The sequence below is a fragment of the Vidua chalybeata genome, chromosome 5 (genome assembly GCF_026979565.1).
Source record: "Vidua chalybeata isolate OUT-0048 chromosome 5, bVidCha1 merged haplotype, whole genome shotgun sequence".
Taxonomy (NCBI): domain Eukaryota; kingdom Metazoa; phylum Chordata; class Aves; order Passeriformes; family Viduidae; genus Vidua; species Vidua chalybeata.
The window spans coordinates 7,720,005-7,746,638 of record NC_071534.1 but is presented as its reverse complement, the minus strand read 5'-3'; the positions used below and the strand labels follow the sequence as shown (position 1 = coordinate 7,746,638).

At 40.6% G+C, this 26,634-nt stretch overlaps 1 protein-coding gene across 3 annotated transcripts in view; it reads left to right on the top strand.

Moving 5' to 3' along the window:
* PHF21B (PHD finger protein 21B) overlaps positions 1–26,634 on the top strand; it is a 161,635-nt gene that overhangs the window by 83,370 nt on the left and 51,631 nt on the right. Inside the window, exon 1 of one of the 3 annotated variants that reach the window (XM_053942961.1) lies at positions 9,328–9,662. The exons of the other annotated variants lie outside the window; for them this stretch is intronic. Coding sequence (XP_053798936.1) covers positions 9,537–9,662 — 126 coding nt within the window. The 5' untranslated portion in view covers positions 9,328–9,536. Of the gene's footprint in view, positions 1–9,327; positions 9,663–26,634 lie in introns of those variants that run through there. 3 annotated transcript variants of the gene reach the window in all.

Below are 26,634 nucleotides of genomic sequence, written 5' to 3'. Positions count from 1 at the left end.
GTACCATGCAAACATGTCTGCTCTAATCACCTCAGAGTCATCCCAAAAGCTCGTGCTGTTGGCATGAAACATGTGTATGTAGAATTGCTGTGGAAATTTCTACACCAGGTCTGGAGAGAAGGCAGGGATTTTTTTCTTTTCTTTGCAACTTACCCAGAATTTCTGATGGGAATACTTTACCACTGAAGATCTGCCTTCCCTTGGGGAAAATGCAACCATTTAACTTCTATCTTCTTTCTATGTATACTGAGGAACCGATGGTTTGATCCCCTGGGAAGTCTGTATCTGTTCACAGTTACATTTGTTCATTTCAGGAGGATTTTGTGTTATCTAGGAAAAAAAGTGTGGGGAAAAAAGGATTTGGCTTGGTTTATTGTACTGTCGGTTCTTCCTGCCACTCCAAAGAAGATGTGCATTTCCAATTTTGATTTTAAGCTGGGGTGAAGGAGGGAGAAATCAAAGAAATAATAATTGGGGTGGGGGCTGGATTGGGACTGATGGGAGGAATGGGGCACAGGGAATGTGAATTAGGAGGCAGCTGCTTTGGAACTGGATACAATAAATTACTCTAATTTATTGTTAGTTTTTCTGATTGCGTGCAGTTGCATCTCTTTTTGCAATGCTTGGTCATAGGAAGCAGTGCCTTTTTAAGCAAAAATAGGAAGCCCCTGAGTTCTAGACACATAGAATACAAACTTTAATGACATTCATGGAGAGGAGAAGAGGTAGAGTACTGAAACAAAGGGAGGCAAATTATCAAGAAATGTGAGCTTGATGCCATTTAGAAAGGGTCTGGAACCCATGATTTATCTAAAAATTACAAGATGCCACTCCAAAAATGCAAATGTCTGCCCTGCATCTTATAGCTATAAGGAATGAGTTTCACACAATGGAAACATTCATCTTGTTCTAGAGCGCTTAGTCTCCATATGCTGGCTGTGTGTTCCTGGCCTTTAATGACTCTGCCTTTGTTTTCTTAAAACTTAAATTAGAAGTACATTAGTGTTTACATGGTTTGCACTCGGGGTGTTTTTGTGTGTTTGTTTGTAGAGGTTTTGTTTTTCACCAACAAATAAGCCATATGAATGCAGTCCTCTTGAATGCATGGAATGTGGCAAATAATGAGAAATTGATGCTGGCAACAGCAAAAGTGTAAATTTTGAGCTGCTAAAGGAAGGTAGGACTCTGGCTTTGGGGCTATGGGAGAACATAGCCATGTTACATAGCATGGAGCCCTCCTCTGACCTGCCCAGAGGATGCCTGTGTGCTTTCTGCTCTGTAGTGACACCAAGCCGAAGTTTTCCTCTGTGGTAAGTTTGGGTGTAAAAAAAGCATGTCAGAGCCTTGCAGACCTGCTGCAGAACACAGTGCCCTCTATCTAAAGGCTGTCATTACTGGGGGCTTCAGCACAGGCTGTGTCTTACTATTAGCAGCTTATTGTATATTTTTAATTTGGGATTAAGGAAAAGAATAGCGATCCATCTATCAAATAAAATGGAAAACCAACTACTCTTGCCTTGAAGATTTTTTTGGAAGGACTTTAACCCACACACATAATATTTAATTTTCTGGATGCATATATACAGCATGTGTGTGAGTGGGCACACATGTAACTCCATTGCAAGTTTTTAAAGCTCTGTTTCTGACAGAAAACTGGTCTAATTAATAGGAGTAGGAGACAAAATGCCAGCTTGTAGATTTGTTTCCTAGGCAGAAATCAGCTCCCTCCTCCCTGTTACACTGCTTCTTCTTGATCTGATGTAACAAGAAGAAAGAGTCAGCTGTGAATCAAGCGCCTTGTTCTCATTTCCTTGATCATTGGCATGGTTTGAGAGAGAGAAAGGATGAGGGATTATTTGTGAGGTTATTAAAAAAAACACAACCCTTGTTCCCCCTCCTCCTCTCCTTCAAGATGCACAAGCTCTACCAGAATGTTCCATGATATCAATCTGACTTTTCTCATTTAATAGCATCCTCTTCCTCCCTACTCTGTGTTAGTTAAAAAGTGCTGTTTACACGTCACTAAGCAGCTAATTCCAAGCTTTGACGAGTGGATTGCCAGTTAGCAATACCATTTAAAATGCATTGGTTTTTGCAGTCAGCAAGATGTTTAATGGGTTCAGAAATTAAAGGCTAATTGCACTTGACTGAATGTATGCATTTCTAAGCCCACGGTTACCATTGCTGGAGTATTTACCAGCTTGGAAAATTCTCTCTTTACATAAACCTGCTAATTAATTCTCTATTGCTGCCCTGTCCTGGAGAGCAGCCACAATGAGAGCTTGGTCACTCACACTGACAAGCTGGGGTGGGGTGTTTTTGATGCAACTTTAATCATCATCTGTCGTCACATTTCTGCACGATGGTTTTGCTTGGAGCATTGAACAAATTTGTTTATGTAACATTCAGGTTGTTTATGATGCCTTGTGAAAGAAAATGGCATGTTGGTATTCTCATTATGATACCAAGGAGACAAGGAACTTGACTGTCTTTGGAGAAAACACGAGAAATACAGGGTAGAATTAGAAGTGGGAAAAGTTTAGCTGTTGTGCGCTGCCGTATATAAAATTGCTGATGTGCAGAAGAGCTTGTGAATGCTTCTAAACCAGATTTTTAATACCAATAATATTAATGGAAGCCTTTCCTGGGGAATGTGGCAGGTTAGAAAATCAAAAGCTGTTTTGCACCTTAATAGAAAGACTGTTTCAATATTTCCTGGCATGTGCTTTCCTTCTGATTAGTGTCATACACAGGAGGGGTAATCATTCAGCTTTAAAATAGTCAAAGATTAAAAAAAAAAACCAAATAATTACACCACGTAATTAATTGGAGAAGAGATTTTGGGGGGCACGTCTGGGGGTGGTGGTGGTGTTGTGCATTGTTCCCCTCTTCTGTTTCAGGCAGTGTTTGTCATTCTTTGGCAGGAGTGACTAATTTATTGTCTGACTGTCCTATCTGGATTCATAAAGGGTGGCTTTCAATCCCTCCCCCCTCCCCCCAACAAAACTCTTCTGATGTGCTGTGTATTTGTTTGGGAGGGGAAGGAGGAGGGGGAAAGGGAGGAAGAAGGTTATATGTTTCTGACCTGCTTTACTGCTTTTCAGTTGAAGTAAATTAATGCACACACTAGCTTCCCCTCTGTTGTGCTGATTGGATCCTTGTGCCGATTAAATATTTCACACTGATAGAGGGATGCTGAAAGCACTCAGCTGGTAATGCAGTATGTACATCAGTGATACAATAACTGACTCTCAGGTTAAAATCAAACAAAACCCCCAGTTTGCTGCAGTTTTGATTAGAATGAGTTTCACTTTGAATTTAAATCCTTGAGCCTGCTGCAGTGATGGCTAATTAACTAAGATCTGACAGAGACAAAGAAATACATTCTTACTTCTAATGACAGGCAGGCAGGAAGTTGTCAAAAAAAAAAAAAAAAAAAAAAAAAAAAGAAAAAGAAATTAGAAGAAACCAACAGACAAAAGAAGCCATAAAAAAAACCCCGACCAACTAATGCTGAGATTGTACTTCAGCACACATAAACCTTCCTGCCCGTGTCTAACACTCATCTTCCTTTGCCTGACAGTCCGGCCCTGCGAAGGCTGTTTCCATTGAGTCTCAGATTCTCTTCAGCTATTTTTTTAATTCTTTAATTCTTCTTATAAAAACTAACACTCGAGTCATACCTAGTCAAAAAGTCGCTGCCTCCTTGTTTATTAATCGTGCTTTTGGGGGCTTCCTTTAGGAAGGGGCAGGGGGACGGGAGGAGCGTACTAGGGAGGAAGAAGGGAGGAGGGGGAGGAGGAGGAGGAAGGCTGCCTGCCCCCGGGTCCCTCACGTCAGCCTGCGCCACGGTGACCTCTCCCTGGGGGTCATTAAAAATGTCTCTGTCGAGAAATTTCTTCTCCCTCCCCTCCTTTCTCCCCACCCCTGCCCCCGCCCAAGCTGGGGCGTCGCGGGGAGAGCGTTTGCATCAAAGTGACAGGTCATTTACCGAGCAATTGGCAGGAGGAACTACCCCGACCTTCTTTAAAACCCTTCTCCTCCATCTCCTCTTCCTCCTTTTACTCTTCTTCCCCCTCTTCTTCTTCCCCCTCCTCCTCCCCCTCCTCCTCCTCAATTGCACGTCTTGAACACCTTTACGTGAAAGCTAGCATTTTTGGAAACAGCGCATAAAATCTTCCCATGCAACGGTCTTCACCTTTGTTTGTATGAGAACCTGTTTTAATGTCTCCTCTTTGGGCACAGATAACCTGGTGCCCAAGGCATATATGCAAAAGGAAGCATTCTTTATGGGATTGCAGGGATAAAACACAGGCTACGAAGCCTTTTGCCTCCATGAGCATCGACCAAACTCCTCTGGGTGCCTGTGTGTACACACGTGCTTGGCTGAAGCCCTGCTCATTTCTTTGTTTCAGTGTGTGAAGTTATGAGGATGGTTGGCTCATGACTTAGGGTTCAGATCAGGCAGGATCAGCCATGTATATAAGTAGCAATTTGGAAATATAGGAGAAATACATGGAAATTCGTAGGTTTGAACCAAAATCCTTAGACGATGTACTAAAGTGCCATAGCTGGTGACTGTGTTTACAGTGCATTTGTGTCTTGTCACTCTCTGAATATTGAATATTCTGTTGTTTGAGAGAATTTTATTGTGACTATTGGGTAAACGAAGAGAGGCCATGGCTCTCATTGCTGGAGAAGTCTGTTCAGCTGGTTTGCATGCATGGCATTAGATTAGCATGTAATGTTATATTATTAATCGACAAAGACATCATTTTGGTTTGAAAGTGGATTCCCAGTGTTCTGCAAGCTAAATAAACTCTCAGAGCTAAATGTTTTCTCGTAGCCATGGGCCCACTAAGGAAAAAAAAATGGTATTGCTCTGTAAACAGTTGCAGTTTTTCACAGCCAAACTGCTTTGTCAGAGCATCATTCTGGAAAGATTAATGGACTGAGGTTTCTATCTAGAGTGTGTAGGTGTTAAAATATAAATGTGATGGACAGTGAATTTTAGGTCCTTTTTAAACAGATCTCATATTTTACTAGGAAAACATGAAGGTTTGCTGAAAGGTGTGTGTCTGTTTTAAATCACTGCTATGGCAGACAGCAGCCAGGAGGTGAGAATTCCTCCCTTGCAGAGCATGACCATGTTCTTATTTGAGATGCATGTGTGAAGAAATGTCGACATCAGATCAGTAAGGATTTGAAGACATGATGTAAGCTGCAGCAGAGTGACAATGAAGGAGACAAAGCCATGCACCAGAAGCAGTGCTGTGTACGTGGAGCCTGGCTGGAGCCTGTGTGCGCATACATGTGCCTCATTGCTCGGTGCACGGGTCACAACAGAAAAGACACCTGCAAATAGTTTCTCCCTTTGCTCTTTCCATTGCTTTATTCACTAAACAGAATGATTTGTGGTTTGTGATAGCAGAAGTAGCATTTGAGTAATCAAATTTGAGGCTAGAACTGTTGGATGGCTACCTTCTTACTTGCAAACATTTACAACGCAGACCTAGCTGGAAAGGAGGGGATGGGGAGAAGGCTTACATGCACTAATAAACAGGAAGGCCAGAGTTATTTTGATACATATGGAAAAAAACATTAACTCTGCTTTAAATAGTTGAGATCGTGCCACGTACAAGATGGGAAATCATAAACAAGTGGCAGATTTCCAGCACATTGTGGCATGTTTGCATGTGACCAGCATACATATTTCAAACTCTGGACTGCCTGTGGCATCCTGCAGTGAAAATGAAAGTCATGTTGCTATTGAAAAGGCGCTGTTTCAAAATTGGTGTATTGTGTCTGCTATTATGCTGTGGATGAGAAGCAGAGACCTGCTTTCCAGCATTTAAAGCAAATTTTTTTTTCCTCTTTTCCTCTCTTTTGGCTCTTCCATTGTATCAGCACATGTTTTCTGCTGCAGTGTCCAAAGATTGCTTAGTATCTTATTGTTCATTATTCCAAAAGTATCTGATAATATGTTATGCTGCTGATTCTCATAATGCAAATTTTCATTCTCTTTAAAAACTAAGATTATTCTTTTAATTAATCTGGCAGAAATAGAATACAGCAGATGTAGGTTTTGTTGAGGATTATTTTAATCTCTCATATCATAATCTTTGTTTCTTGTCAACACTCCTTTACCAACGTCTTCTTAGGGTTATAATGTAAAAATGGCTGTTACAAATTAAAGAACACAAAGAGATGAAAATAGCTCATCTCTTAATTGACACAGTTTGATTAAAGGGGCTATTTTTAAAGTTTTGGTAGGTACATTTTAGAAAATTAATAAAAGACACACAGAAGAGATGCTGTTGCTGCTTTTCCCTAAATTGATGGTTTTTCTGTACCTCTATTTTGGAAGCTAATTTTGAGCACCTGATCCTCTGTATATACTTCCATATTTAGTTTCTAAAATTTTCAACTATTTAAATAAACTTAGTATAACATTGTACCCTCAGGAGGTAACAGATGTGGGCCAACTGGTCTTTGCAAGCCTATCCCAAGGACATAATGTTTTCCCTGTTTTTACTTAGAAAAGCCACAAAACCTATATTCAAATGAATTTTTTCCAGTTTTACCAGCATTTCATATTTATCACAACTTAGACTGAAACAAGCAGTAATCTTTATTCCCTTAGCTCTTTTTGTTGCATACACATGAATAGACAGAATTGTGAGGTTGTTAGGAAAAATGTTAACATGCATCACATGCAAAGACCCAAAACTGACTCACTGTTAATGCTTGTAGGGAGAGCAAGTGAGTAAGGGATGGATGGTAGTTTGAATAGTGAAATGCTTTTGTTTGTTTACAGAATTTCTGCTTTTGTACTTCTCCGCTAACTCGCTCCTTTGAAACAAGACAAAAAGCAATTAGTTGCTATTGAAGTTAGTCAAGAAAGTCACAATCTACTTCTACTTAATTTGCTTGTTCTTTCCACTGAGCTACCAAGGATTGTCTGTCTTTTGGAGTCAAGAAGTTTTATTTGCTTAGGTGTTTTCTGTTGCTGAAGTGTCTGAGAACAAAGCAAAGCTGTACTAATACCACTAGAATATTACTTATTAGAAATCTAAGTGAAAATATGAAATCAGAGTAATACTGAGTGTTTCTGTAAGAAATTTTTCATTCAGTAACCCCCACGTTCATGTCTGAGTGAAAACATTAAAGACACTTCATCAGCACAGTGATCTATCAGGAACAGCAATTGCTCCTAGAGTCACTAAAGAGAATCCCCACCCAGTGCTACTGATGTCAGCAGCAAGCCTCTGGTTGTCTGCAGCAGAGCTAGGATTTCCCTCCTGGACTAACTCCAGTTATGCAATGGATTTCTAGCACTGTAACCAAGTACAGCAATTTCAGACAGTCTGTGAGCTTGCATTTTTCATAGGACATGAAGCAAAAATACAACCACAGGGCTGAACTCTTAGTCTGAGAGCTTTCTATCGCTGTAGGGGTAAGATGCTTTCCAAGGAAATACTCCGTAGAGCAGCAGAGGAGATGGTCAGCTCTCCCACATGCTGTCCCAATTCTCTTTGGCATCTGCAGCAGCATTCCATGGGGCATGGAATCAGTGCAAGGAACATCAGTGGAAAACTGTGCTACAACAAACCACAGTAACAGGCTTTTATAGAATTTTTTCATAAGCAACTTTCCCCCCCTACATAAAACACCTGTCCTTGTCTTTCACTTGAGCACTCTTAAACTGTCAGACAGGTGTATTTCTGTTTTGAAAAGAAAGCTCTTTTCTCTTCAAAACTTCTATGACACACAACAGCATAGAGAACAAGGAGAATATTGCCTATGCTTCCTTGGGATGATTGCCAGGATAATGGAGAATGAAAGGTAAAGACAAAAATAAAGAAAGCTCAAAACAATTTCTACGAAGTCACAATTACTAAAGTAATGCTGACATTAGAATCACAGAACCACGATTCAGTAAGGTTGGGAAAGACCTCAAAGATCACTGAGTCCAATCTTTGACCAAAAAGAAGTAATTTGACCAAAAAGAAGTAATTTCTGTATATTAAAATCTGAAGCAAGTGTCTCTGGTAAAGCATATGCTTGTGATACACAAAAACTATAGTTCCCAAAGCAAACATATATTTCCACTAAGCCTTTCCAGTCTTAAAGCGTGGGTTTAAAGGTAAGATGGGATATATTTTCCTAGAAATCACTTAATTTTTATGCTACAAGGCTTCTACTTTAGGCCCAGTAGTAAGGTTTTCAGCCTCGATTCTGGAAAGAACTAAGCATGTCTGTAACTTTATACGCACACACACGCACACACTTCTATGCACATGTCACATTTTAAACAAACAAAGTTGACAACAAAACTCTTATGGGCTTTAACAGTAAACCAGCAGTTTCCCAAAGGCTGTACATAACATGTCATTGCATTGGAGTCCAAAGTTATGGTCAGTGTATAAAGTTAAACATGGGCAGAACTGTTTGCAGGATTAAGTGCCTTTGATGTCAATTCTAGCTGACAAGATTTTTAATAATTTAAGGTATAAAAAGAGGTTTGAACCGGCATATTTTTTCCTCATATACCTTGCGTGCCTAAATGGCATTAATTATAAAAGCTCCCAAGATTACTCAAAGTGCAACAACTCTATAAAAGTTTTTTTTTTCCTTTTCAAAAGTGAGCATTTTATGCAGACACTATTATTTACCATATGCATCTTCACAGTACCTACAGAAATCTCAAATACAAATCTTGTCAGAGATCCTATAGCAAGCTCATAATCAAAACATTCCTATTACATTCCAGATGGAATAGCCACTCTGTAGCAATATAAAATAACAACTCTTAAGAAAAACAGAGAACTGCAAGTTAAAATGGTGCTATGAAGAAAAGTTAGCTTGGATGGTGATGATAATAATAATCATAATTATTATAATTCTCACCACTGGAAAAATAGTAGAATTTGTGAGGAAAAGAAAACTTTAAAGGGGAAGCAGCAAATTGACTTCAAAGTCAGTCGCGGTGGAAGAACACAGGAGGTCGCCAAGCACTGGGGTGCGGTGGGCACGTGGAATGGAAATTCAGACCGATGGAAGAGAAAGTTGAAAATACATTCTTTAAGCCATTTATTAATAATTGAAGCTGCAGTATTACCTAGACTTATATCACGATCATTTATACTAGAATATTAGTTCGAGGCGAAACCCAAAGGGAAAAAAATCCAGCCCAAAACCCCAGCTTCGGAAGCCCAGAGTGCAACCCGCGAGTTCCCGAGCAAAGACGGGGAACCCAGCCCTTCCCCGTGCCAGGAAGAAAACCGTAAACCCTACCAAAAGAAAAGGAAATAACCCCAAATCCGTGCTGCCTGGGCGCCGGGGGGCCGTGTGCGTCTGCAGCCCTGCCGTGACGATGCCGCTCCTCTCTCCCCCTCTCCCGGCAGAGGCTGGCGGTGCCGGTGGGCAGCGGCGCCAAGCCCGGCGTTGTCCCGGCGCTCCTCAAGGCTCCGGGCGGCGGCAGCCCCGGGCACAACCTGCCCATCCCCGCGCTGCCGGCCCCGGCGCCCGTCGCGATGGTCACGGCGACCGCGCACGGCGGGAGGGGCGCGGAGCCCCCGCAGGGCGCGCCCGTCCATCTGCAGACCACGGCCAAGGCTGCGGGTGCCCGCCGGCCGCCGGAGCTCGGCTCCAGCAGCCAGGTACGGCCGGGCAGGGGCCGGGAGCCGGGAGGGAAGGGTGGGGGTTTAAAGGGAAGGAGGCAGGGAGGGATGGGGGCCGGGCGGGAGCGGGAGGCGCTGCGGGCTCTGCCGCGGACGGGGCGCGAGTGGGTGTCCGCGGGGCGGGGGGCGTGAGGGGGCTCCGGGCCGGGGCAGGTGCCGGCGGGGCGGGGGGAGACCTGTGCCTCCATTCCAGTGCGCTCGGGGTGCAGGAGCAAGGAGAGATCTGTCCCTCTGTCCCGGAGCCATCGGGGTGCGGTGCTCGCTCCGCCGGCCCCAAGGGAAAGGCTTCCTGCTCGGGCGCCGAGCGCTGGGCGCTTGGGAACCTCAGTTCGTCCTCAGCTGCCCCACCTTCTGTCACCACGTCTCGGATTCGAAAGCCGTTCTTAAGCCTCACAAAGTTTACGTAGAGAAATGTTCGCGGGCTGGAGGAGCTCCCGGCTGCGCTGGCATTTCGAGTCCCCGCAGTGAGGTGCTGGAAGCTGCCCTCGCTTAGGCACAGGGGAGCTGGCAGGCTGTTGCCTCCAGGACCAGATGCATATACATATTTAATGTTTATGTTCGTGGTAAATAAAATATTAAATAAACGGACTTAGTGAAAGGAGATCAGAAGGGGAAGGGGTGCTGTTTGTCTGCTGCACACCATGTTTTGTGCAGTCCATTGGCAAGAGAAGATTTGACTCTAGTCATGCTGTGTGTCAGGAGAGGGAGGTGATGCTGATGAAGCTGAAATGTGAAGAAAGTGACAAAGCCTTTCTAAAACTTTGTAGAAGAGAGTGCAATGTGTAATTGCTCACATGGAAAATGTGGACTTCTTTTCTGCTTTCTGCACATAGGGGCTGTGTTAGTCTGGGGTTAGTGTTTTTTTTTTTGTTGGTTTTTGGTTTTTTTTTTTTTTTTTTTGTTTTTTTTTTTTTTTTTTTTTCTTTTTTTTTAATTCCCCTTCACAGGCTCAGGATATGAACTCTAATAATCAGAAAAGGAGAACCTGGTATGGAGAAAGGCAACAGGCAAACTCTACCTAAAGACATTTGTAAGTCAAGGTTATGTTGGAATGCATGAGGCTTTTTAATACCCAGGAAGTCCCTTCCTAAAGATATGGGGCATGACCATCACCTACTGCATCCACTAACAAATGGAAAGCACATACAACCACTTTGGAAACTAAATTGTCCTGTCAGTTTTCTGGAGAAACAGTGTTCTGTTTAGCTGTTACACCAAAGTATCTGTCTGGGGAATTGGAGTTTGAATATACATTTTGTATCTCATGCTGGGTAATTTCCTTTTTAGAAAGTATTGTTTATGCTTTACTGAAAATACACTTGATGGTATCCTACTAGATATCTCTTAGAATCCTGGAAAATAACTATATAAATGATAATAATATGAAAGATAAAAGCTTCAATATTACAACAGTCTATCATTTTGTGAAGGACTATCTTTTACTGTCACTGTCAGAAGCCATTGGAAGAAAATAATCAAAGCAGAGAGGGAAGAAGCTTGAAATATAATTTAATGTGTTTAGACCAAATAGTGAAGCAACAGCCCCAGGTGCTAGAGAGCAATGTGAGTTAGAACATTTGGCTGCAAACTTTTCACTTCTTCAGGTGTTGTTGGGAAGACTTTCTAACCCGCTGTGGTGTTGAATATTCCATGCTCCTTCCCATTATCCATTCAAAAGGGCAAATGGGTCCCAGTCCCACCTTCCACATCCCCAAGCATGCTGGGCTCAGTGGTGTATTGCAGCCTGCTGGAGCCAAGCACTGATGCTCTCAAACCTGAAACAGTATTTGTTCTGGCATTGCAACTTTTCCTTGCAAGGACCAGCTTCATTTCAAGCAGAGGCTTGCTGCTGTTGGAATAGCATGGGAATGTTGACCAGCATTTGCCTTGGTTTTGCTAGAGAAAAAGGTCTAGTGTTTTTACTTAGAGATGTCTTTACATAGCAAGTTTTCAACAGCTGTAGTTTTCTGACTTAGTTACCTCTGATTATGTTTGTAATTTATGAAGGAAGAAGCTGAGGAATGGCAGGTTTCTTAACCCAGAGGACTGTTGTAGTTTTATCTTTTTGAGAATAGTCAGCAAACATGGATAGAAACAATAAGAAATATTGAATTGCAAAAATAAAAAATGCATTGGTCCTAAACTGTAAAGCTTAGTGCCAGATTGCATGTTAATTATCACTCCTCTACCCAAATTAAACTTGTTTTGCAAAATTTATTTTTCTGGGAAAAAAAAAAAAAAGATCTATTCTTGCTTCATGCTCAGTATTCTTGATTGTTCCTGGAGTGTTATCCTGAATCAATGTAGTAAGACCTTAGCTACAAGCACTGTAGCGTTGGATGGAAATTTCACTGGTGACATTTATTAATAAGTATTTATTGTATCTTCTTTTTGGGCTCTTTCGTAGTGTTGTTACTACTCAGTAAAGTTGTTTGGGGTTTTTTTTCAACAGGAATGCATGCAGTCTGTAAGATGGAGGACAACAGATCTCTGCAAACTGGGCTAAGATGGCAAGCTGACAGTTGTAACTGAGATTACTGGTGTAGTGTAGCATCTGCATCTTCTGCATCTGCAAAGTGAGGGAAAGGGCAAGGGCATGAAGTGTAATGTTACAAGTGTCTGAACAGTGCTTGAAAGTATTTAGAGGATCAGGATGTGTGTATGGTCATGTCATGTGGTATCTAGCAAGAAGAATGAAATGCTAAATGAAACTCAGCAGAAAAACATAGGGCATCAAACACTATCTAAATACAGAAATTTCAAATACAGATAGGATTAAATGTAAGGTTGTTACAAAAATTTCATTTGGGCAGCAGCAAGTCATCACTTTCATTTTAGGATGTTGCTTACCCAGCTGATTTTTAAAGTGATTTTGAAATGTTGTTGACTTAATGGAAGCCATATCTGCATAGGAAAAAGTATCTAAGTAAAGAAACGCATAACAGATGCTAAAGGATTGTTTAGATACATATCACGTGGTTTATTAGAAGCAGGATATATTGTGAGATTAAAAAGGATTGAAATGTGTAAGCATTGGAAATGTTGTGCTGCAGGAATCAGTGGTGGGTCTACACTATTCCCTGGCAGCCTTTCAGTGTCAATCCCACGTGTGAAGACATGACTGACAGAGCTACACTGATGCAAGTGTACAGACAGGCACATCATGAGTGGAGCTCTTGCTCCCACTCCAAGAAATGAAGCTTAGAGCTTCATTTGGATAATCTGGAGCAAGTTATGTTGGCTAAAGCAGAATTTTGCTGGCATAAGCTGAATTTTGCTGGCATATGATGTATACATGATAGGTGTGCTTTGCCTTCATAGAATTGCTAGTGCTCTTGTGTAGAGAAAATGCCCTAGAGCTACTGGGTAGTCAATGGTATGCCTGTACCTACAACATACTTTGGTATAAAGAGATTTTTATATAAGCCTCTCAAATTTTATTTTTATTGTAATGATATTTATGTGGTATTTACCCTTTCCTATCCTCACCACCATTTCCTGACTGAAAGCAAGATCTGAAATTGCTTTGCTGAAGGACAAAGTCCCATCTGCTATGCTGGAACAATGTACCTTTTAAAGAAAATGCTCCTCTGCTGTCTCCTCATTCTCTTCTAACTAGCAAAACTGTGGCCCAGCAGTCATCCCAGGGTCTAGTTTGGGGAAATCAGAAAGCATTTTGGCTGTTGGAAAGACACTTGGATTAGGCAGTATTGGAAGCACAAGCAGAGAAGGGGAACACTCTCTCAGACCCCTTGTCTGCCTTTCAAGATCTGTAGTGAAGGACAAAAGTGCTGGGGGACATGCCAGCACTGGGCCATGGAGCACCAGACACACACACAGTGTGTCTGGAACTCACTGGGATCTCTGTCTGCTGTTACTCTGTGCAACTCTTACAAAACACCTTAGCAAGGCCCTGGCTCCCTGTCCATCATGACTCCACAAGCAGCATCAAACCTACCTCCTGCCCCTCTCTGTACTTCCCTTCCCACACATGCATTTCCTGGGTCAGCGAGAGAAAATGTGGCAGCTTCCCCATGCACGTGTACTCTTGCGTCCCAGTGCTTTTCCATACAGAGGGGTTCTTTCAAAGCAAAATACAGTATGAGGATTTATTATGCTATAAATCCTTGGCAAGATAGTAAACTGTTGTCCACAAATACTTCATTAACTCCACAGCTCACAGAGATGCTTGTGTCCCTGTTTAGACTGAGCAGACAACACAGGTATCCATTTATTTTTTCAGGAAATGTGGTTTTTATACATGTAGGAGGATACTCATTTATACCTGTTAGTTATCTGTATATTCAATTTACCAGAAAAAAAAATGCATCCCAGAACTTTAGGAACATACTTTTACCTACAATGGTCATTTTTCAGAATAATGTACTTGTAGAATGATTTATTACCTTTCTCTTCACCATCCTACTTTATATGCTTCACTATGCTCTTTGTAAAAGTACTTCCTCCATAACTGTAAATCTGCCTGTGCATATACTAAGTCTTCCTTGGTTTTTATTATTCATGTTGAAGCAGTACTTACAAGTTTTATTTATAGAGGTATTTACCTGTATTGGTTATGTGGCTATATATAGCTTTTTTTTTTTTTTCTAGAATCCATGTTACTACAGTGCCTGAAAATGTGGGAATAGTTAATTTATCCTCACAATATAGAGTTATTATGACTAAGGCATTATTATTCCATGTTTTACTATGGGAAAACTGAGAAATAAAGGATCCACTTACGTTGATCCCTCTGTGCTTCTCCATAGGAAGCTCACAAGGGCTGCCTTAGGCAAGATCCCCGTATTGGCAGCCACACTACAGGCCTTTTTGGTAATTTTGAGAATGCCTCAGACATGTCTGTGCTGCACATGGCATCCTTGGGAATGAGAACTGTCCAGCAAGTCCTTGGATCATGCCGCGGCCCCCTCTAGCCTTTGCTGTAGCTCTCTGCACATCTGCCTCATACTCCTTTCTCATCCATGCGCTGAAATGCAGGTGGAAATGATAACTAGTGAGCACAAGTAAGGACAAAAGAAAGATCCAGAGGCTCCACACAGATCTAAGGGAGGAGACATTTTTCTATGGATTATGAGAGCCTTGGTCATGTTGGCCATGGCCAGAGCACCAGCATCTCGCTGGCATCAGAGATGTGCCAGGTTGTCTGTGATTGCCAAAATCGTTGTGTTTCTGGAGTCCATGGCTCCTGCTCTTACTGTGTGTTACAGCTGGTGTTCAGTTGCATTTTTCTTCAGATCTGTGTTGGTCAGTGATGGCTGATGAATTTCAAGATATTGAAGAGAATAGTTGAGGGCTTACTTCAGCTTTGTTTTATCGGTCACTGTATTGGTTTCTGGATGCCTGTCCTGGAGGAACAGAGCAATGACTGCTCTGTCTGGGTAACAGTTCCTATTGACTTTCCATAAATTGTTCTGTTTTTTATGGTTTCCTCAAATGTGAAACAAAGGCTGGGTTTCTGCTGGGGCCTTATTAGAGCACTGAGCTTTCTGCTTTTGCTGGTCTATGAGAGCAACCTGGCATGGTAACAGTGTTCTGTTCAAAATGACAACAGAGGAGAAAACTCTGCAGAAAGCTAGTGATGTGGAGATTTTGAACAGGTAAGTACTGACCATGCCATCATGGGCGCGGTTTCATATACCAGGGTTTTTGTAAACAGAGGAATTCTGAAGTATGATCCTATTAGAGTGTACCTTCAGGAGATATGTGAAAATGGAGGAGAGGTGACCTAGCCAAATTAAATTATGTCCTGGTTTAGGGCAAATTTGGGAGAAAACCTCCAAAGGGGCTCCTCTGGAAAGCAGATTCAAGCAGCCCCTCCCCCAAGAGATTTAGAAAAATATTTCCTTGGAGAAAAGTGGAAAAAAAGCTGTTTAATTAACAGTCAAAGCATTCACCAGCACAAAAAAAAAAAAAAAAAAAAAAAAAAAACAAAAAAAAAAAAAAAAAAAACAAAAAACAAAAAAAACAACAAAAAAAAAAAACCTAAAAAAAACCCAAAAAAACCCCCCAATATTAAACAATAAAACCTCTTGCTGCTCCAAAGAGATACTCAGAGAGTCCCCTTGGTGGGCTGTAGCTCAGCTCACCCAGGCTGTTCTCAGTCCCTGCAGTGCTGGAAATGCCACGGCCCAGGACCAGCCCTGTGGGCCACAGCTGCGAGCTGCCCGTGCTCTTCTGGTGTTCAGTCCAGAGCAGGTTTGAGCAGGTCCAAGAAAAAGAAAAACCACAGCCCAGGGAACTTCTCTGCCTCAGCTACCTAAAAACTAACTAAAAGCAAAGGAGAGCCCTGTCCTGCTGTCTGTCTGTGCTGCAGACAACACAGTCCAGGAGCAGAATGTGGAGGAGTGAGTGCAGCTTCTGAAAACAAACTGCGCGTGTCTTCTCTCCCCACTTCACTCTCAGAACCAGTCTTAAAGGTATGAAACTTATTTCTGGGCTAAACAGACAAATGGGGATACAGTTCAGCATCATAAAGTCACCCCAGGACAGAATAATAAAAAAGAAAAACACTCTGAGTGTAAGAACTCCAAGAATTTACCACTCCAGTCACCATCCAGTGATCAGTTCTTGCCATTGGGGCTTAAGTTTTAACTCTACCATTAGAATGTTGTAAAGAACATAGTAATTTTAGGAAGTGGGTTATAGAGTGTGTGTGACAGATTCTGCTTGTATCTGCACCCTCTTAGTTGCAGGTTTATTAAAAGAGGTTCATTAATTTGCTCCATATTTAAATATGGGTATCTAACAGCAAGATTTGGCCTTAGTACTCTGATATATACAGCATAAAAGCACTTTAAAATTTGTATTTCTTGCTAAATAGCATAAAATTACATCCTTTCAGGTTAATGAAACCATTTCTCAATGCTGGTTGCTGTTGATGGGATATTTAAATGTCAGATTCACAATAAGCACTTATGCTTCCTGATGATAAATGGCTTCCTTTTAAACATCCCAGATATGTGTATGTGTCAATGCATCTAAAGCGTGTGGATTTCTTCTCTGCTCAATCTGCGTTCCCATTTGGTTTACATTAGGGTTCAGACACCCAAAAACTGAATAAAGACTCTCAGGAACTGAATAAAAACCTCATTAGGCCCTATATGGTATTCCTTACACAGCCAAAAATTTCCAGTGAAGGCAGCAGAATATTCAGCAGGAAAGGGATTTACAATGACTATCAGATAATTTGTTGTAAAAGTCTAAGAGCAACTTTTCCAAATTTGTTTCTGTGGGAGCTGGCAAACAAACACCCTGCTGGAAGAAAATTTAATGACCAGGGAATGTAGCGTTGCACTACAATTGGGTTGATGAGAAATGATGTCGGGACGGGTTCTTGTTTGGGGATCTGAATAATCATTTATTGAAGAACAAGATACAGCTCCAAACAGAGGCCAAGGTCAAGAACCCCAATGAGCTGAGGGTCCAGGATTATCTGTGGGATAAGAGGGGGTGGTTCAGAGGATCAGGGTCCAATGGGAGTAGGACAAAATGGTGCAAGGTGTGGTTAAAAACAGAGAGAGCCTTTGGGGATTGGCTGGGCGGAGCAATGAGAAAAATCAGGGCCAATAGGGATTCTCCAATAGGGGAATGGACAACAGTCTAGGAGACATACAAAAATGGAAATAGGGGCTGAACGGGGGGGGGGGGCAAGGCCAAAGGGCCAATGGGACAACAGAACTCACAGGGAATTAACATACAAATGCAGAGGCTTGTGGGAATGAGGCTTTTCTCACCCTGATCTTGGGGTGTATTACTTATTGTAATCCCTCCAAGGTCGAGGAATGATTTTAGTCACTGGCCCTTGTGAGTCCCAGTTTCTGGAGAGCAGACCATGGTTGTTGTCTGCAGCATTTGTGTCACTGAACATCCCATCTGCAGATCCATGTGCAGGGTGTAGGAATGGACATACTGCCTATGTATTTATGGAATGGATTTTCTTCCTGTGAGTGTCTAAGTGTCTCTACTGAGGAACACAAGCAGAAGGAGATTAACTGAAAGCTACTTTAGTTTTGTCAGTGGTTCCTTGTCCTGCAGAAGAATGATGGAGCTGTCAGCACATTTGTATGTCCTTATAATCAGAAGTACTTCTTTGTCCTGTCTATAGAGAACCAAACAGAAGAGACCAGGTTAAAGGAGGGAAATGCAATTGCTCCAATTTCATGCCTTTTCTTGGGAGCAATTTTAACCGCCTGTAAAATAAAGTCTTAAAATTTAGGAAGATAAAAATGTAGAAGCATGGGCAGCAGAGGAAGGGGTTTTTATGCCCTTCTGCCCTGCTCAGGTGAGATCCCATCTGCAGAGCTGCCTCCAGCCCTGGGGTCCCGGCACAGGAAGGACATGGAGCTGCTGGAACAAGTCCAGAGAAGGCGCCAAGATGATCAGAGGGATGTAGCAGCTCTGCTGTGATGAAACTCAGGGAGAATTCAGACTGCTCAGCCTGGAGAAGAGAAGCTTTGCAGGGACTGTATTGTCTGAAGAATCCAACAAGGAGGGTGAATACAGAGTTTGGACAAGGGTCTGGAGTGACCAGACGAGGGAGAATGGCTTCAAACTGACAGAGGGCAGGGTTAGATGAGATATTGGGAAGAAATTTTTCCCCATAAGGGTGGGTGAGGCACTGGCTCAGGTTGTCCAGAGGAGCTCTGGCTGCTGTATCCTTGGAAGTGTCCAAGGCCGGGTTGAATGGGGCTGAGAGCAACATGGTCTTGTGGAAGGTGTCCCTGGCCATGGCAGGGGATAGGATGGGATGAGCTTTAAAGGTCTTTTCCAACCCAAGCCTTTCTGGAAATCTGTGATTCTGTAGTCAGTCCCCTTGTGGAAGTTTCTGTGATATTTTCATAAATCCTTATATATTATCCATACAAACAAAATTCTGAGTACCTTATTCTAAGGCTGAGAGTTTTTAGCACATGATTGTTTTGACATTAATCAGAGTAGCTCCCATGGAGAGCTTTGATTCACTTCAGAAATGCAAAGAATGCTCTAAAAATGATAATATATTGTCGCTATTCATTGTAATTGGAGGCTGTCTGTGCTTCACAGAAATTATCAGTCAAGCATTCCTGAAAATGTCAGAATTTTCAAGTTAGTTCTATTTAAAATGCAGGAACAAGTATATGAGGGGTTGAATAGAAGATTTGAGGGCTATGTGATTCGAACTTGAAGTGCAGTTTGTAATAGTGAAAGATGATCAGCTTTGGGGCTGGAGAAATCATATCCTAGGTCTTTTTCTAAATTATGGGATGCATAAACAGGTCTACTTACTCTACATGTGCTATTACTTTAATAAAAGGCATCACTTTAGGAAATTAAAAGCTTTGGAATATTGCTAAATGTCTTAGTTCCATTTATTGTTTAAAGGTGGGGTTTTCTCATTATCTTCAGAGTTTGTGGGATAGTTGAATAATTTGCAGGAATCTGTTTGATACCAGACTTCAAACTCTGTATTTATCCTCTTTCACTGTTCACATTGCGAATACAGAAATGATAAGATCTCCTGTTGGTGTTCTAACTGTATCAGGATTTGGCACTTGGTCTGCTACTAATCTCACAATGTGCATTTGTGTCTATATTGAAATTGATTGGAAAAATGTATCAGGAAATACTGATCTTCAACTATTTTATGTATAAATGTGGAGGGGTTGGTGAGAGAGATGGGCGGGAGAGTAGATGCTGTAAACACAGAGTGCTGATGGATACTCAAGTAGTAAATAGAAATATCTTAGAAGTAATTCCTGACAGTAATAAAGGCAGCAATTTTATTTCATCTGTGGATAATAAACTTGTTTCACATTGCAATATAAGTGGTGTTTATGTTATATTAATATTTATTAGTACTTATTGATGCTAGGGTTTAGTTGTTCTCTTTTCCTCACATCATAGCCATTGCATAAAAATTCAAGTTAAATTGCTACACAGTAAGCAATTAAAAGTGTTTGTGTGTGTGAGAGAGAAGAAAGTCATCTGTGTGTAGAGATATTCCTATAGAGAAGGACAGACCCTCCCTGACTAGGAATCTAGAGAGTTGTGCTCCAAGTGATGGCGTTCTGTTTGCACTAGTTAAAAGACTGGGTTCTTTGAATGCTTATTTCAACCCACAGGCACTGTTTTGCTGTTCATGTAAGAGTGGTTTGCATGGGTTTCCTGCCTTTTAATGGGGTGTTTTCATATCCCTTGCTTTGACTGTTGGCAGTGCCTCTTCAGGAATGAGATCGTGCACTATGTTAAATGGCCTTTTTGTGTGACATGTCAAGGATTGCCAACTTGGAGGATAATGTGAGTCAGAAAGTGCCTGATCCAAATTTAACCAAATTTGTTCATCTCTAAATTTAGATAATAGCTGAATGGCAAGACAGATATATTTCAATTTCCATCAGTGACAAGGACAGAGTGTTGGCGGATGCCTGTTAAAAGCTATAGCATGTGTTTTTGATACTCATATATGTGTGTATGGGTGGGAAAAGACTTGTTACTTTTACTTATCATGAGCCTGTTTCTTCTTTGACTGCTTTGAAATCACTCTTGAGCTTGATGTTTGTTCTGTGCAGATAATTCTTGTACAGACAGTATGCTGTGGTCTTGAGTAATGTTTTTGCCTTCTTGAGTAGAAAGGCTTGCATTGGAATTGGATTTTTATCATTAAGAAAACTGAAATATAGACCCTTTTAAAATAAGGCAGGCACCAGGCAAGGTAAGACAAACCAAAATTCTTTTTGTTGTTCTTACAATCAGGCTTCAATATCAGTAATTTCAGAAAATGGTTTCAAGTTTATCCTCCATCTGAGCATAACCCTGCATTAACATGTATATAATTCACGTGTCTTCAAGAGGATTAATCATATCCATGTATCAGTTTGCATTTACCTGCTTTTCTCTGCTGGGGTCTTAATCTTTTTGACTGTTCTAATTCTTTGACCAAATATTGCCCTTGGAGATTTGACCAGTTAAGGCAAGACCATCCCCACTGCTTTTGTGCAAGGCATTTCGTGAACAGGTATGACTGTTTGTGTGGGGGGTTTTTGCCATGAGATCTTTATTATAGACCTTTGAATAGCCTCTTTTTCTTGTTTTATTTTATTACAACCCCAGTTCAGTGAGTTGTGTCAATAAATTTGCACATGTAGGATATTACAAACAATTTGATTGTTGCATCCCTCACTGAATCAAACAATGAGACTGGCTGGGTTGGAGATATGTTCATTTTTATTTGCAGGATCACTGCAATAGCAGTGACTGAATAGGTAATACCAGAATGTGAATGACAGCTTTGATAGGATTAAAGCAATATTGTGCTTCCTGTAATTTGCTGAACTGGTAATGATGATTTAAGGGTTTTGCCATAAATATTTACTATCCTTCTGGGTGTGAAATAAACCCACAAGTCAGCATTGTTTAATTTAATATAATATTAATTTTTCTTTGAACAATATCTTAGTACACTAGGATTTTTTTATAGAAGCCTAGTAGTAATAAGAATACTGTAGAAATTTGACAGAGATGCTACAGGGGTACTATGATTTTAGAAGACTGTATATGGTAATTAACTAGCATTTGCTCTAATGAAACCCCACAACCCAATTTGCTGTTTCCACATTTTCTTTAGGGTAAAGCATTACTACATTCATTTTCTCTCACACTTGTCTTTTCAAAATACAAGCCAGTCCTCTGTATTCTGTTGACATGTGTAATTTTTAACCTTTCCTATAATATGGGAAATTCGATATTGCATTTGTTATTATTTCTAGAAAAGGACAGCCCAATCTCCCTAATAAGTATGACAAGATAAAAAGCTTCAGGTTTCTGCTATATTTGTGGTTTTAAGTAGGTTTCAAAGCCAGAGTAAGTGGCTTTGAACCATCACTGTGATGGCTCAGGATTGTCAAGCCTTGAGGAATATGAGCTCTAACTCTCATTCTTCTGAATCCAGAAATGGGTTTTGAACTTAGAAGTTATTACATAGAACTAGAATTAATTTATATCTTGGTATATCATGATGTGTTTACACTTCAGTAAGTTTAAGTTCATAAATCTTAATAACACAGCATTTCTCAGAAAATTCTATGAGCATTGTCAAATGTGTGAGTTTGGAACATCTCCACTGAAGTCAGGTCTAGAGAAGCTTTATTTGTACCAGAAGAATTAATCTAGAAGATAAATCACTAGCATGTCTTTCACTATTTTCTTAATGACAGTACAATAGGCTTGGCAAGCTATTAGTGATTTTTGTTGTTGTTATTATTACTACTATATTTTCTTTTAAAAGGGATGTTTAATAAAAAGAAAAAAACACCAACTTTTTGACATGTTCATCCTAATTTTTACATTTTTTCAATTTGCAGTATGAGAGTGTAGAGTGTACAGAACTTCCATATCTGCATGCAGAAGATAATTGAGTAGCTTCCCTTCTCAACATTCAGCTTTTGTGACCAATGGCATGGTATAAATAACCCTGAGTAAGAGCCACTCAGTCTCAAAATTATTAGCCATTTCATGCTGTAAGAGTTCCCTTTGTAGCTTCCTGGCAATTATTTTGGATTTAGGATATCTTTTTAAGAAATAAGAAAGATGGAGGGAAACTTTTTACAAGGTCCTATAGTGACTAGACAAGGGAGAACGGCTTCAAACTGACAGAGGGCAGAGTTGGATGGGATATCGGGAAGAAATTCTTCCCTGTGAGGGTGGTGAGGCACTGGCCCATGTTTCCTAGAGAAGCTGTGGCTGCCCTATCTCCAGAAGGGTCCAAGGCCAGGTTGGATGGGGCTTGGAGCAATATGGTCTGGTGGAAGGCATCCCTGCCAATGGCAGGGGGTGGAATGGGATGATCAATAAGGTCCCTTGCAATCCAAGCCATTCTATGATTCCATGATTGTCCAATTAAAAAAAAAAAAATTTAAAAAAAACCCCTCCATTTTACCTCTGGGAATGACGTGGTTGAAGTCCTGATCTTTCCAATGGTATCCCTATGGATATACACTCAGCATTTCATTGGGCTAAGACTCATGAAGGTCCATGGCTCTGCCTCCATGAAGACTTTATTGTTGTACCATCTGATTTGCACAGTAGGCAAGCTCAAAACACAGCGTATTTTCTCCCTCTGTCTTTTATTTCTAGTAAGAGAGATTAGACTAGATCTTGGGAAGAACTTCAGTGCTGAAGTGCATCTGGCTGCCTGGAGCTCAAAGATCATCAATCTCTGCTCAGTAGCATTCAGGCTTGGGCCTAGGTGAAATCTGGGGATGCCTCTATTTCTACCAGTTATATTAAAAAAAAAAAAATGCTTGAACTGGGGCATTGTAGGAACTGCTGTCATGTTAACAAGGTGAACAACAAGGTGACCAGAGCATTGATTGGAATTGTTGGTTCTCTTTTCCCCCAAGTGTTCTCTCAGCCACTGGGCCACAAAACCACATCCTTTCTTCTGTCACTGGCTAATTTAGCAGAAAAGCTTGGAAGAAGAGTCTTTCTCTCAAGTATGTTCTGATAGTTAAATGATTCACAGTGCCATGTGTGAGTGTAGGATCTGAAATCTTCCTACTCTGGAGTAGGCAATTGGACTCCCAAGAAACTGGTTGAAGGAAGAGATGGGAAGCAGAAGGAAAGGAAAGCACAGCTTTCATGGAGTATGCTTTGAATGAAACTGGTTAACCACAGACTGATCTCCAGAACAGGGCTCAGGGAGGTGAAACTCCATGGGAATGAAGCAGGTCTCCTCTTTCAGAGCAAAGTACAAACACATGGAATCAGTAGTGCAGCAAAACACATCAGTGCAGCATCTCAGGAAGGAAAGGAGGTTTTTACTAGTTCTAAAATTTCCTGGCTCTATCATTGAAGGGAAGCACTAATGCTTACTTTGATATAGTATAACTCTGGAAAAGTATTATGGGTAATATATTGTACTCTGAAAGGTATGCTTATGTAGTCACATATATACACATATATATCTGTATCTATTTATGAATTTATTTATATAAGCATACATTTACCAAATGCTTTTACTATCTGAACATTTGGATCACCAAAGAAACAATTACATTTGTAAGTGAATACTATAGAGTTTGCCACCCTCCAAAACTAAATATGGCTATTTTCTTTTACTAGAAGACAGCACCTACATAGCAGTATCTGCAATGATTTTTCACAGCTGCAGTCCTAGAACTATGGAATACCAAAATTAGGAATTCAATAGCAATGGTAATTCTACCATATTGTGCTAAAGCAATATTTTGCATTGGGTTTTGTTGAAGGATAAGTAGCTTAATATAGCCAAGCAATCTGCCTAAAAAGTATAAAATGCATGCTTATGGGAGGTACTGCACATCCAAGTTAACATTTGCTGAGAAAGTTGCTGCTTCCTTTTTTTTTTTATCCTAACAAACAATATTAACTGCATGATTTTAAAATCAGTCATATTCATACACACTCTATATAGAACTCAGGCAAAATTTTATTGTACTTTCCCCAGGTTCTATTCTCAAGGAAGTAACTTTTGGTACCAACATCCAGTTTTTATGGCTGAACTGATATAGTAGCTTCTTTTGTCATAAAAGGTTGGAATTGTCATTCCATTTTCTTTGTGGGTTCTGTCTTCCCCCCCACCTCTCCCTTGCTTTTCTCTGCCACCTCAGCTAAGAAATATTGTTTTTCCCCTTGTCTTTATTCTGTTGCTTGTTGGATACATTCCAAAGCAAATTTAACCTTCTTCTGCCTAGCAAACTGGATTAGCTTAGCTCAGGCCTGACAAAAGGTACTGTCTGGAAGCAAGCAATTTTGTTGCCTCAGGTTGTCACTTCCCTCATGTTTTCCAGTTCTTCTGAGTGACAAAAGAACACTAACACTCAGAGCAAACTGTACAAAAGCAACTCTGAGTCCAGTGGGTGCTAAGGTGAAATCATATGGAATTCAAATTTTTCAGTAGCTGCTAGTAAGCTGCCTGGGCCATTCTGATAGGTGAGGATTCCTAAAACACTACGGGATGATGGTCAATTTCCTCCTTTATTTTTCATCCCCTTGCCTTCCCTTTTCATACTGTAATCTTCTGTAATATCCTGCAGCTGTGGAAGGACAGTGGTGCTTTAGTAGCTGCTGGGTCTGTTAATGATTTCCACTCCTGCCTGAGCTCACTTGAGGAAGAGGCATGAAACTACTTTGTGTGACATTGTTAATACATTTTCCCTTTACTCAGGAATATTTCTGCAAACTGTGAATGCAGACTAAGTAATTTGAAAACATTAGTCATTAAAAACCAGATCAACCTGGAACAGTTGAGTAGTTAAACAGCAAACCTTTTATGAATCATCTGAGCAGGAGACTATAGGTGTGATCACAGCTGCTAAATCTTGCTTCAACTCATTGGCATTGTGCTCATTTGTACAGGAGGTGGAGACTTAATTAGTTAAATATGGTTTCTGAATAAGGCTACAAATCACAGAACAGGTATGTGCATGCTAATGCATTTAGCACATCCAAACTTTTTTTCTTTTTATTTTGATTCAGCAATTTGGAGTGTGATCTAATGCCTATGGAAAAAATCCTAATAAAAATAATTTATAATAAATTATATATATATAATGTAAGTGTATTTTTATAATATATGTAGAAATTATTCATAATTATTTTTATTTAAAAAATGGTGCATTAAAAAATGCTACTGACCAGTAAATAATATGGTGCAAATTGTGTTTAGGAATAAGCATTTGGCACAGATGTCTCCTTGTGTAAATAATCATCAGGATTTCTGAAACAGGGAAGAATGTGGGCTGCATTCATTGTGTTTTCCCTTTGCCAGAATACATACCTACAGTGTGTTCAGAGTTTGTATTTTTCAGTGCACCCAGATGGCAATGTGTAAGTGGCAAGAAGTAGAGACAGTGGTTTGAAAATCGTGATAAAAGCAGAGATATATTGGGTGGTGCTCTGAAAAGCCTGAGAGACACAGGAAAAGCAGAACATTGCTTGCTTCATCTCTGCATATTCTCTTCTGATACCTGCATGAAATGTGATGCCACCTTGGGCTTCCCTGCAAATGAGTGGTGATGAAAGGGATGAGTACAAAAACCTCAGCAGCGACTGAGAATTTGGTTTTCAAAGCAGGTGTGGAATTTAAGGTGGTACCTTGCCTCCTACTGCTTGTGGCTACCCTCATGCAGAGAGAGCTGTTCCAGGACAAAAGTCCAAGTCATTCTTAATTGGCTATAAGGAGAGTTGTTTTAAATAGTATTTTTGGTGCCCAAAGAAAGGATCGTTTCAAAAATATTGCTATTTTGAAAAAGCAACAGGACATGTATTTCCAATTGTCTACTTCATAACAATCATAAATTGTTTATGCAAGCATGATTAATGAATTCTGAGTAAAGGGAGAGGAACTGGGGAGAACAAACACTTTTAAAATCTGTAAAGTAAACCTTTACATTTCTATGGAATTCCAATTAAATGACTGTTTACACAAAATATGTGTCTGAAATAACAGCCTCTTTAGAATACAATGAAATGTGAAACTGATACCTTATTCCATCAGGTTGTTGGAAATGCCATGCACAGTGATTTCACCAGATTTTGGAGAATGAAAAATTATTTCCACTGATTTTTATGCATGTTGAGTCTAGAAGGAAAGAAAAAATACGTATCTGAACATGTTTTACAGGAGCCTCAAAGTTATGTCCAAAGGCCTGTTGCTTTTATTGGTGGACTCTGGAAACATGATAGTATTCAGATGTTTAGGTGAACCAGAGCACAGCAGTTATCTGGGATTTGTGAGGGAAGGGGCAGCAAGTTTTAGGTCAAATCAACTTGGAGGCTGCATATAGTGCTTGGCATTTATATAAAGCAATCTTAAGGTTGAATGCAGCATTCAAGTTGTAAAATGGATGTAGAATGGGTAAAAAAACCCCTGCAATTACTTCAGTGATGATCCATTCAGGTTAAGAATTTTCAT